General features: G+C 39.4%; 1 protein-coding gene across 1 annotated transcript in view; it reads right to left on the bottom strand.

Moving 5' to 3' along the window:
- LOC121673497 (exportin-1) overlaps positions 1-16248 on the bottom strand; it is a 34956-nt gene that overhangs the window by 17123 nt on the left and 1585 nt on the right. The window contains exons 3-5 of the mRNA XM_042046830.1: positions 13344-13475; positions 9549-9650; positions 5613-5685 (exon numbers count right to left, since the gene is read on the bottom strand). Of these exons, the coding sequence (XP_041902764.1) occupies positions 5613-5685; positions 9549-9650; positions 13344-13469 (301 nt within the window). The 5' untranslated portion in view covers positions 13470-13475. The remainder of the gene's footprint in view (positions 1-5612; positions 5686-9548; positions 9651-13343; positions 13476-16248) is intronic.

A 16248-nucleotide genomic window follows, 5' to 3' on the forward strand; every position in this document is an offset into this window, starting at 1 on the left:
TCCATCTTGCTGCATCAATGGCATTGTGCAATTCAGTAACAACTTGAATATTGTGCTGCCATCCTTCTAGCTTTGAGACCAGCAGAGGAGAACAGCTGCTCTGCTCCACAGTTTCTCCATTAGAAAAATAAAAGTAAAAATGGTGACCACAGCTCAAAAGACAACCTCCAAAGTTTGCTCCTTTTCACACATCATGCTGCAGGCTCCTGAGGTCGTCCATCCAGAGAACAAAGTCACATTCTTAATCCTTTAAAAGCAGCAGCTATCCAATTCGCTAATGCTCTTTTTGGATCAGATGTCATTTTCTACTTTTTCTTTTTTTACTTCAGGTGTTATAGTTTCTGCTCCATATTTAATTGCTCATTTATTTGTCATTTCATAGGAAAGATAATTTTCAGCAGAACAAATATATGTCAAATTTATATTCTGATAAAAATCAACCCAGAGGCTCATTACCATTTTTCAGCAGAACATGTCCAAGAAACTGTTCAGGGGTAGAAGTCCATGGGATAAGCTAAAAGCACCATGTCTGGGGAACTTAAAAGGAAGTGTTATGTTAAAAAGGAAAGCACGAGACATGCACAAGCCCCACAACCACTGCCTAGAAGGTCTCCTTCCATCACAGAAGCCGCTGAACAAGTCTTGTAGATGCCAACACCACAACTGCCAAGTTCAGGCCCTTCATGGAGCCAAGCAGGAAGAGACAGACAGTGCAGGACCTTCCAATAAAACAAAACAAAAGCCACACCAACCACAACACCCAGGACACACAAAATGTTCTTCAAAGATCATCTGACCTTACAACTGCACTGATCTCAGGACAACATGCAACCAAAGGGAGCAGACCCTGCTTCAGGCCTGGACCAGCCCCACTGCTGGCATTTTCTGGAAAGTGAAGCCCAGGAACTACTTTTGTATCAAGTACCATAAAAGGGATGACAGAGCAAGGACATGAACTCGAGGCCTTTTAGAACATTCCTGGATGTCCATTAGATACTGTCATCCTTCTGTGAAAGTTGCTCCTCGACAGAGAGGCAAACATCCAGTAAAACTGAAACACTTCCTGGAGGGAAAGTTGTTTTCCCAAGTGACCCAATGCTGAGAGTGGAACTGGGACAGTGAGGAACGTCACAGCATCCAATATGAGTAATTTCTGCAGCCTGAACTTGAGGCAATATCCTACAGTTTAACCTTTGGATGTGCTCTAGGAAGCCATTACCTCTCCTGTACTCTGTGTACCTGAGCACAGAGTTCCTGTCACAGCCCAGTACAGCAGGTAAATAACCATGGACACAATCAGCAAACACACACCTGCAACAAACCCTCTTCTTGTCCTCAAGGCACACAAGCACAGCCTTCTGTGCAGTCACAGAGCACAAGCATTTAACAAGTGTCAGAAATTATTCTAGCTGGTGCTGCAGATGCAAGCTCACTCTAATTTACTAAAATTACTAAATTTTGTGCTTGTATTAAAGAATAATAGGCATAAATGAATCAGGTGGGCAATGTAACTCAGCAAATTAACGTTATTTTGCAATCAAAATTAGAATTTCAAATGCTAAAGCTGAGCTGTCCCCTCTGGGGATGTTGATATGCATACACACTTACATTGAACTGTTTAGCCCCAAAAGGTAGTCGAAATACTATCTTATTTTTAGTGTTAAGAAACAATTCTTTCCCATACAGTCCCACAAATGATCTTTCCCCCTTAGTGATGAACTGAATCAATTCATAATTTATTTGTTTTTCAACAGAAAACTCAAGAAAACTCTGAAAAAAGGGACAGAGTTTCTCTTCACACACACACACACGGAAGTGCCATGTAGCTCATCCCCTCCTTCATTACCAAGAACCAAGGAAACATCTTCCTCATGAAGCAGGCCAGGAATTTCCATTAAAATATCTCATCACTGCACAGAAAAACCTCCTCTACAGCAGCTTCCACTGCACCAAAAGCTTTACACTCAACTCCAGGACCTTCCTGGAAAACGCTGAACTGCATCTCTGAACACTTCACTTTCTCATTTCAGAACGAGAAAAATGGTACAAGCAATTTGTGTTTCGTAATGAAGAAGTGCTTTATCCATTCCAACTCCAAACACTCCAGACAAGCTCGCTCTGTTCAGGGGAACAGTATTCCATTTCACAATGCAGGATTAATGAAACGTATCACTGCACTGAAGACCAAAAAGCCTTTCTTTCCAGGCAGGTTTTCACACTGCCAGAGAAAATCCTTTTGAGACCACAGCACTAATCAAATGCCATCCTTTCTGAGTGCTATTAAACAATCAACTCCAAAGGATATCAGAACTTAAAGCAATTTAGTATCACACCTCAATAAACCGAGAACTTCAACTTGAGAATGATGGCAAAATACCCTGGCAATGAGCCAAGTTCAGCACTGCCTGGGATGTTCTGGAATACATCACCCGCTGCAGCGAGGCTTCAATGAAAACCACATGACATCATTTGTGTACGTGGAAGAGCCATTCCAAGCACTCTCCCGAGGACTACATAAATCACCCAGAGCAAGGCTAACCATTGCTGGGGGCTATGACCAAACATGTCTCAAGGCTGAACACGCAGGCCAGGCATCCGATTTAACTGAATTTTGTCCCTTCTGTGCCTTATAAACTCCACTTTGTCTACAGAACCAACTGGTTCCCACTGCTAACTCCAAAAGCAAACCAAAAATCAAGAATAACAAAAAGCAGAGTAGTCACAAGTACTTTAGAACTGTAAATTGATTGTTTTGCCCAAATCCTGTTTCAGAATTATGGAAAGATAAAAATGAACTCTTCAAAAGTGCTCACAAACACCACCACCTGAGGAGCAGAAAGCTACTTTACAAAAGTTAAAGGCACCAGGGCCAGAAAAGCCCAAACCCAAAAGCTATTTTAAAACAAAAGCAAACTTCAGAACAGAGTTTCAAGTCTAAAGAACGTATCTGAAGAAAACATTTTCCTCCTTGCATTTAAAATTCCAGGCTGGAAGCTGAAACCTCCCAGCATTCAGACAGAAGCAGTAACAAACCTCTGGCTAACCTCAAGGCCCAACAAGTCATTCTGATGTACGACTCGTTAAAAAACAACAACAACAACAACTTTTAAAAAAAGTTACAGTTCAGGCTCTGAAATTAACAGCATTGCTTTATTTCTCCCAACAAGTCTCAGGAAGTCGTTTCAAAAACTTTTTTTATTCACTGACAATTTAATTCAGATCTGCTCTTAACTTCAGCTGCTGTTGCTACAAAGGGGGAACAGTGTTTTTCTCATAAATGCATTTAGTTTCCTCTTAACCAAGAGCAAGATTTGTCAGCTGTATTTACTACACAAACCAATGAGACATGCAGAAAACATCTTTTATAAATTAAGATATAAAGTAAAACTGATTTGAAACCTGCATGGTTTGCTTTGTCACTAAGCATTCCATTGCATGCTGAGTTTCAGTTTCCTGCACACACATTCCACCAGTTACACTTCAAACAGGAAAATCCTGTCAACCAAAGAATGGCTGGAGTCAAGGAAACCTCAATTTAACCAGCCTTACTATCTCCCAAGTAATCAAGCCACCTGAATAAGCTCTGGAGCAGTTCTCTTGCACCAGCCAGTATCATCAGCCAAAAAAAAAAAAAAAATTAAAAAACAACCACCACAGACCAGATCAAACTGGATTAGAGATGAAACAGATTCTCCCTCCTACACCACTGAGGCCAAGCTGGATAACATGCCATGGTACAGTAAATACATTTGGTTCCTCTTCTACCACACAAGTAAAAGCCAGCTAACCCAGTTTCCCTAAAACAGGACAAAAGTCAATTTCACAATTTTAGTTTGGCTGTCAAAGGGAAAATGTTTAAAAAGCTGAACAAACAACACACTTTTGCCAGTATAAAGGATTTTTTTATTTCCTCTGGAGTTTTCATAGATACCTAAGTCAGGAAACATAAGAATAAAATACCTCAAGATGATTAGACAACTACAGACAGTAACTTTATTTTGCCTTGTAACACATGGAGTTATTGCATCTTCTTAGATGGCAGGAACCACTCCACACCACTATCACTGCTAGAGATAAAATGACCCAAAGCACAGCCAGCAGCAACCTCATCCTACCACCACTACTTCTCAGCTCTCCTATGGATTAAGAGCGTAACTTTTAAGACTTTGAACTCCTGCATTACATCCTGTATTTGGCACTTGTTCAGTTCCAAACTATCAAGTCAAGTCCATCCCTGTGACATCTGTTCCACTACACCTCCCTTCACAGGTGGGCGGTACTAACAACTCCTCCTCTTCCTCCTGTTTGGCTCCCACGGCCAAAAACTTTACGAGAAAACTTCCAAATGCTGAAACTAAGTTCTCATAGTCAAGAAAGTAACAAAATATGGCTGAGCTAAGATACTCCAATAATTAAAGGCACAAAGAACATTTAACTTTAGCTAACTAAGGTACTCTCTTTTAGTTTCTCAAAAGGGCATAGCTGTATCTGAGCCTGAGCTGAAGCTGTTCCCTAGAAACCTCCAGAATGAATAGAAGCTTCACTTTCAGTTTTACTTTCAAAGACAGCTACCCCTTGCCAACCTATAGTTGGAAGAGATGGGGGAAAGGTGAGAAGAGGAATAAGCACAAAAATGAGTAAGTCTCTCTATGCATTTGTTTTCATCAACATTTACAATCTGTTTTAATGAATATAGTTTCAGAACTGAAACACTGGCAGTAAAAATTTAAAGCATGTCCCAGCATGGTTAATAAAAGCTCACAGCAGAACACAGAAATCTGGAATACTTTTAATTAGTTCCAAGACTAGCTTTTAGTAAAAAGCCAGGTATAGAACAGTGACAGCATTTAATGTGAAGAATATAAAGTGGTTGCACATTATGTTTTGAAGTCCAAGTTGTGATGACCTGACAGCCAGCCATGTGAATAAGCACTAACCCTGTACCACAGGTGGACCTCCATTTACTGTAGCCAATGTCTAAAAGCCAGCAACACTGCAAGCTATAGGAGAGGGGAAAACCCAAAAACCAAACACAGCGTTTATTTTAAGACTTCCAGCTTCCTTGCATTGATGGGAGACTGGGGGTTACCCTACACTGCACCAACTACAGCAATCTGCCTGTTTATACTCCTCCATGAATTAAGCCTAACAGAATGAGTGACCATCAGTAGGTAAGAAAGTGCATTTACTTAGTGTTTCTATTTTAAAACCATTGTCCCTGGTTACAATTTCAAAGTAATTACATAAACCTACACAAGGTAACAAGTGGACCACGGAGTGTACTAGAAAATGACAGAACACTGCTGGGACTACACACACAGCTCAGAGAGAGTGAAGAAAACCCCCTGTGCCAAGTACAGAGAATGAAAACCTCTACCTCAAATGCCAGGGGCTCACCTCAGATGTTTCAAAACTACCAGTCACGCCTTTTCCACAAATTTACAGAATTTTAGCTGCTCACCAACCCACTGAGACCACTACCACAAAAGGGAAAGACGTGGTTTCATCATTCAAGATGATCATGACACATGACAGAAAGTTACTTAGAGACTGACAGTCTGAATCTCAGCTAATACACAAAGTTATGAAGGAAGACAAAAATCTCTCCATACCTTCGCACTGGTTCCTTGGAAGAATCTTCCATCTTGTTTTTATCACATTTTCCAAGATTTGCAGTCCATAATACTGAAATTGGAGAAGAACAAAATGTGAGTACATTACTGTAGGACTAACTAACTTGCAGGACTCTCATTCAATCAGACATTCACACTTAATGTCTAAGACTTCAAGATTATTAAACTAACAATTTTATTAAATATATGTCTATTCACCCATTTACTGAGGTTTCATGCATTGCATTTTCTTGTTTTATTCTTGGCTATACTAAGTCCTGCTGTTTGATCATGCTCACACCAGGAGGGGGGGAAAAAACTATAATGAAAAGCCCTCTGGCAGACAATTTTGACTATCTGGAAAAGCAGCAGCCAGATATGAATTTGTATCATAAATGACTGCTCCTACGTTTGAGTATTAACACAACCAGGCTCCTAAAATATTTAGCAGCTTGGATGGTGTCTCAAGCTACCTATTGTTCCTCTAAGAGCTGGAAAAAAAAAAAATCTTGTCTTAGCATCACATGTCCTGACACTGGCACTTTCTAGAGAAAGTATTTCCCAAGCTTCACTGGTGTGTTACTTTAGGAACAGCAAGACAACCCACAGGTTTATTTAATTTCAATCCCCACCCCAATATGGCAGCTATTTCTACTATTTAAAGATGAACTTTTGTGCTCAGTCAAAGAACAATAAAAATGTGAATAAGCTCTTGGAAATCATTTTACCTTTCAGGAATTCCTTCCTATGTTCTTACCCAAAACCATTAACGTTGCAAATGGCCATTCCCTCTGCCCATTTGTCCCTACTGCCAACTCACAGTAACAGGGAAAGAAGTTTGTCATGGAATGATCAAAGAACTTTAATATGTAAAACCCCATTAGCATGAATAGACAGGAGAGAAAAGGGGATGAGGAGTTTTGCATTTACTTTATCTGCAGTGGATTAGGAAGCAAAAAAAAAAAAAAAAGTCACATCAATGCCTGAAAGGTAAACTCAAGTTTTCACAGTTCCAAGTTTGGCTGAGAATAAGAGTTCCTCTTTAAAATGGTTAGTTGTTACACAAAGTAGGATCATTAGCATTTCGACCAAAGGGATCATACAGACTTCTGTTTAATTAAAAAAACACAATGTAGACTGTCCCAAACTACATTGTACTAAAAGAGCATTTTTGCTGTTCTCATCTTAACATAACCTACACATCCCTTTGCTTTTCTATCTGATCCCAGTTCCCAGGAGATTTCAGGTGCACATCCTGTATTTGCAAAATATTCTGTCCCCTTCCAAAACCTTGGGCACCAAGAAAAATTATGAATTACAGAAAGTTGGCAGGGTAGTTTTATTTCCTCCATAGTCAGCAGCAAAAGCTTATCAACTAGATTTTAACCTGCAAATTGACTTAATTATGTGACATAAAAGCTAAATGAAATCAAGGGAATTTTCATGAAGGAAAACGTGCAAAAACATTCTTAAGCAAAATGCTTCACAGGAAGTGATTTCAGCCACTGCTATAAGCTTACAGACACCATCTGCAACTGATCCAGGCTCAGGATACAAAACATACTTACAAAAGCTCCTAACAATGTTGACAGTATGCATATTTATATCAGACAGTGCTAACTTTCCTGAAGCACATCTAAACACTAGTGAAATTTCTACGTTCTACAGGCATACACATTAATTTTTCAGTTAACAACTAACTAGAAATGTTCATTTTCTTCCAAACTTTTTTCCACAGGTGAACTTACTTAGCTTTTACACCAAAATGGCAAGTCTAATTTCATTTTAAATAAACATCAGATGACCAAATGAAACTTAAATGAAAAATCTAACAACAGACTAAGGACAGACATCATCTTTAGTGGGTTTTTCCCTTCACTTAGAATTTCCTCGAGTCAAAGAAAAGGACAGACACCTCTAGCAATCTGACACACCTATCCCTCATTACCTGCTCAAACATCTCATTTGGGTTCGTGGACCTTAAGCTGTTCATGCTGTAAAGGTTTCTACTCACTCTTTTGTACATAAGTGACTTCAGTTCTGCCCTCTGCAGTGTCTTGTTCACTTCTTCCTCTGTCCTGAAAATATTCCTTTCCCCTAACACTCACATGTGACACTGAAAAGCAGCAGCAGTACAACCCTCACCTGCACATCCTCCTTGCCACACCACACTGAAAGGGCTCCATCAGCCTCACCAACCCGCAAGGGGCCTTCTGGGGTTTTTACTTTGTTTCATTTGATTCAACAGGTCTAGTTACTCTCATTTCTCTGATAATGACAAACACCACTCCCAAAAAAGTCACTGATAGCAATACAAAGTTCTGCCTTTTAATCAACTGCTGCAACAGTACATGTGAACACTTTTTAACTTCGTGTAAAACAGAAGCCTCTCAAAAACTCATTTGCTCCTGGTTTGCTTGTTGCTAATTGTCTATCTCTAATTCACTGCCCAGTTATGAAGATGAGGGACAGGCAACAGCAAAGACTCAAAAAAAAAAAAAAAAAAAAAAAAAAAAAGGCATGAAATGATCCCTATGGTAGAAATTTCTATGGCACCCTTATTACTTATTTTATGCACCGAATCCCTTTCCCTCCCACCTCCCAAGAAACAAAAAACAATTGATGAACAGAATTCAGTTAAAGGGAATCAAAAGGGTAGACCTTGTGGAGGCCTGCCGTCAAAGCCTAGCTGTGTCAGTTGCACAGGAAGACACCCCTTTTCTTCCTATTACAAGCAATCAACATAATGGAACATTATGATTAATATCAGGTAGTGTTAACAGCTTTAATTAAAGAAAAAATATGATTGCATAAAAGCCAAATGTCATAGTGCATAAATTTAGCACCAAATCATTCGCAATTTATGTAAATTGAAGAATTCTTTACCTGTTGCTTTCTTTCTGTTCCTCTAATCATCTCATTTTTCACAAGACAAATTTGAGTTTTTAAAAATACTGTTGATAAATCAACTTAAACATTAGTAATGTCTGTCAGTATAAAAAGCAAAGTTTACCAGGCAAGCAAACAGGCAAACACTGTTACTTAAAGGTGCTTAAAGGTGTTACTTTGAGGAAGTTCTTTAAACTGTTTTCCCCTCAACTTCAGAGAGCAATGAAAAAAAAAAATGAACTGCTTCATGAATACCACATGATTTCAGAACCCATCCAAACACAATTTTTTCTGTTTGAACACAGCGTGTATCCAGCAGAAAAACATGCATGTCAGTTATTTGAGATAATAATCATCAAACTGAAGACAGTGAAAACACATTTTGATCATCTTTTTGGCTCAAACTTCACAAGTCTCAGGTAAAGCATTTCAAATTGCAGAAAAAGCCCTGAATGCTGCCCATTTTAGCCTCTACCATGATGGATGGATTTCCAACAGCAGTACAAAGCAAATGTGTTCTGCACAGAAGCAAAGAATTGATGTGCTACAAACTTTGGGGTGCTTAACCTTTACTGATTTCTCAAAACCTTGGCCTAATAAGGTTTATTTTGTTTTTAACACACCTAGGCACAAATTTTCTCCTCAGATACATGCACATGGCTTTCATTATGATCACAAATAGCCAAGCACTTATCCAAGGACAAAACGTGGCTCTAGGAGACTTTTCATTACTCAGATTTATACAGACACAATACCAATCTTGGGAACTGGCATAATGCTTGTAAGTGCCTTGAAAAAAAACTCTGTGTATCCAATTTAGCTCATCCTCAAAAAAAAAAGGGGAGGGAGAAACTCTTGGCAATGTAAAAGGAAGTCTGAATATTTTTTCATTTACAGCTCTTGTTTAAAGCCGACTTTGAGAACAAGACAATTAAAAAAAAAGTGTTTTGAATCAAGAAAGTCTATGGCTAAAAATGAGACACCTTCCTCAAAGTTTATGAATGGAAGAAAGAGGAAACCCAAATAAATAAAAGTTAATTTGCTTACTTTGGTATTCATGTTCTGAGAGAACTCCAAAATAGTATCAACTCTTGTCCATGCATCAGGATGTTCTTTTAAGTGAGTCAACACTTCTTGTGCCATTCTTTGCTAAAAGAAAATTTGATTTGAAAAATTGTTAGCATTAGATCATTTAAGAAGTTATATACTGTCAGTGAAGATATCAATATGTAACACTGCATTTAAACTACTTATCTAAGCGTTAGGCAGAACTCAACCGCAGCAACAAGTCCCTTAAGCCTCCTTCTGTGACAGCTGAAGCTTAGTAACAACCAAACTCCAAAAGCCCATCGATGCAGGACAGTAATAACTCACTTCCACTCTTCCATCCTGAATGATTCATCCAGACCAGCAGTGAACATGCAAGAACAGCACACATTATGGGGAAAACCTACTAGGGAATGAAGTTTTCTCCCCTTCCACAAAGTCATCCAGATAAAACTTAATTCTAGGGTACCCAAACTTTCTAGTTCCAGTAGAAACACTCATATGAAGTTGCCAGCTTTAAGGAGCACTGCATTGTGCTGCAAAGGTGCTGATGTAGGAACTGTTGATTTTATTCTGAAGAACCACAGAGCAGAGCATTAGAGGTCTCCAATCCCTCCTTCTGAGGGATCCTTGGTGTACCTAACAACCTACAAAACCATAATAAAAACCTACTGGTGGGAGGGAGGGAGTTGGTCATGCTAATGGTTTGCTCTTCCTTCGGACTGACATTATCAATTACTGTCCTACATACTGTGGTTTCTTGAAAACCTCATCTGAAGCAATTACACACTGAAATAGTTGAACTCATTTTAGCCATCCTTTTCAAAATCCTAGATGTCCTCAAGTCAATAATCTTTAGGGAGCAGAACTGATGTCAGCCATTTCCAAAAGTGCAGCGTACTGACAAATCTTGTTGCAAATTGTATCCCCTACAAGCATCAGGCACTGCCTTCCCAACGAGGTGGACATCTTAAAACACAACTAACAGAACTTAGCTCATTCTCTCACTGCACTGCAGAGCCAACTCAACAGAGCTGCAAAGCAATTAAAGCTTTACTTTAGGATTAACTTCAAAAGTTAGAACTTACTACAGCCATGCAGACTTCTAGTCTCATCCAAGTACATACCTGAGCCATACTTACACCATCAACTGGTGTAAGAAAACACGTATTTTCAGTTAACTTAGAAACCCAATCAAGACCCCAAATCTATATACATAAAATGCAAGAAACAGACAAAATTGGCATGTGATTTACAAAATAAAATTGGAGGTTCCAACAGGAAAGAGCAAGTATGTCTAAACTATCTGTACAACACTACTTGCACCCCTACTTGATAGAATTGAGTACAGCAGAGCAACTGGACCAGCAAGTAGGTCCCTGCAGATTTGACATGGAGAAGTACCATACAAATGTTCTGCTTAAGTCCACAACCAGTGCAGCCATATTGTTACAGTATGACATCAGAATTCAAAAAGAAAAAAACCAAACAAACAGAAAACCAGCACTTTTAATACACTTTAGTTTTAAAAGGGAAGAAATAGCTGTATTACTTCCAGGTTCAATCTGAAAGTGTGTTTGTATATTGGCCTCCTGTTTGCTTCCATACTGGTGACATATCCCAGGATCGAATTTCAACACCAACAAAACAGACACTCCATATCCTTCTCCCAGCGCTGAGAGGTTTGCTCTCATACCCATTAACCCCTTTTCTGGACATCAAACACTGTAGTTTCATAAACTAATAATAAATTTAATGTAAGTATAAATTTAGTAATAATGGTTAATCAAGAACAAAGTCTCATGGTACTGTTGGTACCAAAAAAAAAACTTGCAAATAATCTTTCTGGACATGTGAAGATCTAACAGATCAATGGAATTAAGAGGCTGGAATGAGTCCAGGTAAATATCTGTGAGCTGCATGAAATCTCCCTTAGTCATGTGTTGCACTGGGGTGGGGACATTCTTTCTTTTCAGAGAAGTATACCCAAAAAAGCTAAGAGAAAAAAATTTAAATCTCCAGGACAGAAAATAGCTTATTTCTTGCCTAATATAGAACAGATAAGTTTTGCAAGCAGAGATAAGAACTAAGCAGAAGGAGGAGGCAGGTGAATCTGAAAGCAAGTTCAGCACAGGCCATTCAGGTTGCATTCTAAACCTGTTTTACCCTGACATTACCCTGACCTATTCCAGGAAAACCACTGGTAATCTCCCAATTTTAATATTTAATTTCCTCAACTCCTATTATTCCTGTCACCCTTTAGTACAGGGCTTGAGCTGTCAGACTCCACTGAGAACCATTTTTTCCTGCAGGAACCTTTGAACCCCCTTGAAGAGGGAAAAGCTCAGACTCCCTGAAATGTCTCCATTTTGGAAGTGCACCCAAACAGCTGACTGAAGCTTCACTGAGGTGATACATGTATTTAAAACAAGTTTCTATCATAACTCACTTTTGCCAGTAAAACACCACCTCCTGAATTTTTGCTTCTTACTGCATTGATTTTCTAGATACTGGAGACTTTTCCCAGCTGTTTCAAGTGAAGCAACTTCTCACAATGCCAGAACAATGGCAATTTGATCACTGTATTTAGTGTTAATCCTTTATTTTCCTTATAAACTTTTCCCAATTTTTTCCACTCTCTTCAAACCAAACAATATTACAAGCATCACCTATTTTGCAGGGCAGTAAAGCAGATCACAAAACGAATGCTACAGATGTCCACACTTTTAGGGCAAAAAGCTGCAAGGAGTTTTCTGTCATTCAAGCACTTAGAAAACTACAGCAAGTAACTACTTGAATTTAGAACACTCAAAATGCAAATATTTCAGAAAACAACAAGGTATTTCAAAACCTACTGGAATTCACATTAGTAAGCTTTACAAAAGCTTTTTTTCCCCCCCCCCCCCAAAAAGATACACAAAGCAAGTACATATCATTGTTTATTCTAACAGCTGGAAAGAATAGAAAAGCATCAGCTACTTTGTCCCATTTAATTCACTTATTGTTGTGCAAGACTATCTTAGTAAGAGATGCCTAACACTGAAACTCCCAATTTGTTGAGCCTGAACAATTAAAATCTGCCGGAAGAGGAACTATGCCAACACTCTTTGTAGCAAAACTTGCTCTCAACATTTAAGTCTTGTTTCCAAAGAAGTTCAAGAAATAGATAAAAGCAATACAAGATTCACTTTCAAGGCAATATAAGCAAACACACAAATGCACAGTGCCTCCATTTCAACTTAAAACTTCGCAATCTGCACTAAGTCCAAAGAGTGCAAGAAGAACCTGTGCAAACTGTAACAGGAAATAAAAAAGACCAGACACAAGAAAGGAACAAACTCTTCTATTAAATATGCATGACATGCTCCTTTATAAATACAAACACAGCAATAACATCACTAAGATTTTTCTTTTAAATACAATTCTTCACTGAAGCGAACATTACATTTGTGGCTTCACAATCCTGTCCATGATAGCAAGTAACAGCTAGCTCAGACCTTCCTGAAGAACTAAGTCAGAAAAGGTGAGCTGCATGGTGTCCTTACCAAATCATATTTGCTAATAATTCTCAACAGCAGAAGGCAAGCTAGGAATGAACACAGGCCAAACAAACATTTCTCCAAGTGTCATTTCAATGTGAATTCACATTTCACGTGACTGCCAGTGATATTCCAGTCACCAGCTCAGTAAATTCACTAATACTACTAATTGTTATTGAAGTGAATTGAATTTGCTCAGCTGATTTGCTGTAAGATTAAACATGGTCAATAAATGTAGGTTCCAAATCCACCTTACCTGTGCACCTTCTCCATGGTACAAGCAGTTCACCACATTGTCCAAGAGATTGATATCCAGTTTCTGGTTAAAATCCAGCAGCTGACGAGCTGCATGGTCTGCTAACATTGTCATAATTGCTGGCATAGATTACTGCAAAATAAATTTTTAAAAACTGATCAATTAATAAGAAATTATTATCAGATGCAGCTGCAAAGCAAGTGCTTCAACTTAGCTCATTTGTCTTACTGAAACAAGATGCTTATGTTAGCAGTAGTAGATAACACTGAATACAACACTGCTTTGATTGTGGGGCACATACCAGGACAAACTTCTCTTATTCCCTCCTGAAAAATTCACACATTAATACCCCAGCTCAACTCACAGGGTCTTCAACAGGTAGCACACATAATAGCAGTCTGACTAGAGAACAGGCTGTGTTACCAGCACCCTAGAGCTTATTCAAAAGCAGGTATCAACCCCCACCATCCCTAAACACTTCTGCTGGTGGAAAAGCCTTGTGTCACTACAACCAAAACCCATACTGGCAATGTCAGCCGAGTATCGAGTTCCCAAGGCCAACATGCACATTCAGAAGATTCAGTTCCAAAAGCTTTTAAACACTTGGGTATGGAGGTGAAATGTGATCTACACACAGAGCAAGAAATTAGCCAGAGGGCATTTTTCAAATAGTTGGGGAGAAAAAAGAAAACCACCTTACAAGTTAACCACATCCAAGTAAAAAATTACCACTGAAACTAAGCTGACTGAAGGCACTTTGAGAACTTGAAGCAAAGGGACTGTTAAATCAGCAGGTTACTCTGTGTTCCACGTGAGATCACTTCAAACTGAAACGGAATTCTACTGGAGGTTTCAGGTCCCCTAAACCCAGGAACACATGCATTAACTCTTTGTCCTAGATAGAGCAGCCTTGATATTATGCAAAGGGAGTCAGGTGGGGTGTGCACGTAAGATTCTTTACCAGCCAGAGACTGGTGCAAGATAAAGACATTCATGAAAAGCAGGAAAGCAAGCCACAAGCCACAGAATTTTTGATGGTAAAGTTAAACTCTACTTTTTCCACACCATCTTCCCCCACGTGTGAAACACCTAATCAAGTTTACTGCCCTCTTCTCACAGTCAATGGCAACTCTGACACATATTCCCACCCTGCCATCTACAGCACCTCTGTGCCACTCACCCTCCTTTTCAAACCCTGTAAACCTAAAAATTTCACATAAAACTGCTCACTGAACAAACAGCCAGAAGCCTGGGCAAGTGCAAGATCAATCAAAAAGTTACACCAGAGTCATCTGCATACTCAGAAAGATACAACCTGAAACTCTTCCAGAAACACACCCCATAAAGTCAGATTTGCTCTTACTAAACTCCATGTATAAGTAAGAATTTGTTTTATGCTTTATGTGTTTAAGTCATGCTCAAAAGTCAGGAGCAAGACAAACCTGTGCCTCAACCCTAGTAATTACTAATTAAGTGGAAGTCTTGCAGTAGCATTCAGACAAGGAAAACCTTTTGTTCAGAAATGTGTATTTGCAAGTAGTGTCCAGTAATTTCTTTTACTTCAATATATAAAAATAGCTTAAAACCCGAATATTTTAATTGGATTTTCAAGTAGAAAACTCAATATTATTACACTAACACAACCATTTTAAGGGCTTCATCTCAACATCCTATTAAGTCTTTTCACAACATGTACCTGCAAAACCAGGAGAAAATAAATATCAAGTAGAGAGCAAAATATATTAAAATTAACAATCCCTGCCTATTCTTCCCTCCTTCGACTCCTAATGTTTTCAAAATTGCAATGTTAAGTTTGGAAGCAAGAAACACAACAGCAGGAAAGGCTGACTTCATTCTTCATTTCATTCTTTTGACTCAGGAGGAGGCTGAAAACGTCACCAGGCAGATGAGAGGCAGTGAGCAGCACCACCAGAAGGAAACTGCACCCATGAAGAGGCTCAGAGCAGTCAATGCTCCCCTCAACCACTCGTGCTCCCAGGCACGCCCCTTTTTGTCCACATCTGGCCTCCATGGCTGAGCCGTGAGCCAGGAAAGCAATTTTCAAACTACAATAAATGTCGTGAACCAGTCGCTCCTCAGGTAGGGCCATTCATCTCAGACCTGAGCCTCTTTCGGTGGTTTTCAGGCCGCCCTGAGAGCGCCAAGAAGAAGCAGCGTGACCAAGAGAAGTTATTCACCACATGGAAGCCGAAAGGAAATGTTTTGAATGGGGCCCTTCACCACTCCCAGCATTATCTTCAAAATGACCTACCTACTTCGCCAGCCGAAACACAGAAATGGCGGCTTTGTGGCCACCACCACCTGCAACCAACTCGATCTCCCACTCCTAACACTGTACCCACATGAAGCTCATAATCTCTGATTTACGGTACTCCTACACTTTCCCTCCCCCATCATGCCTGAACTCCAGAACATGTTTAAGCCTCAGCTTCAAGAACCACCACTGATCAGTCCTTTAATAAATGGGCAAACAGAGACAAAAGACAAAAAGTTAAAAAAAAAAAAAATCAAAAAAACCCCCCCAAAAATTCTGAACTACAACATAGCAAGAATATGACATCTACCGAAGGTCAAAAGAACTGCATTTACAGCACTGTTTACACAGTTATCCCAACTCTCGATGACCCTGGACCTTTAACACAACAGTTAGCTTGTTGTGGTAGACCCGATTCATTTTGGCATGTAGCACACACGAAGAACAGCAGGCATTTAATAGTAAGAAATGTTGAGCATTCACAATGAATCCTACAGCACCTTCAACCCAGATATTTAAAGCTCATTGGGGGCAGCAACTAAAAAAAAACAAACCCACCCTGGGAGAGTCACTGTGCCCCATTTCTAAGCACGCAATGCAAATGAATTGCCTCCCTCTTCCAAGGAATTA

Source organism: Corvus kubaryi, unplaced genomic scaffold (assembly GCF_017639235.1).
Source record: "Corvus kubaryi isolate FWS band 111438036 unplaced genomic scaffold, C.kubaryi_AGA036_p1.0 65463, whole genome shotgun sequence".
NCBI lineage: Eukaryota > Metazoa > Chordata > Aves > Passeriformes > Corvidae > Corvus > Corvus kubaryi.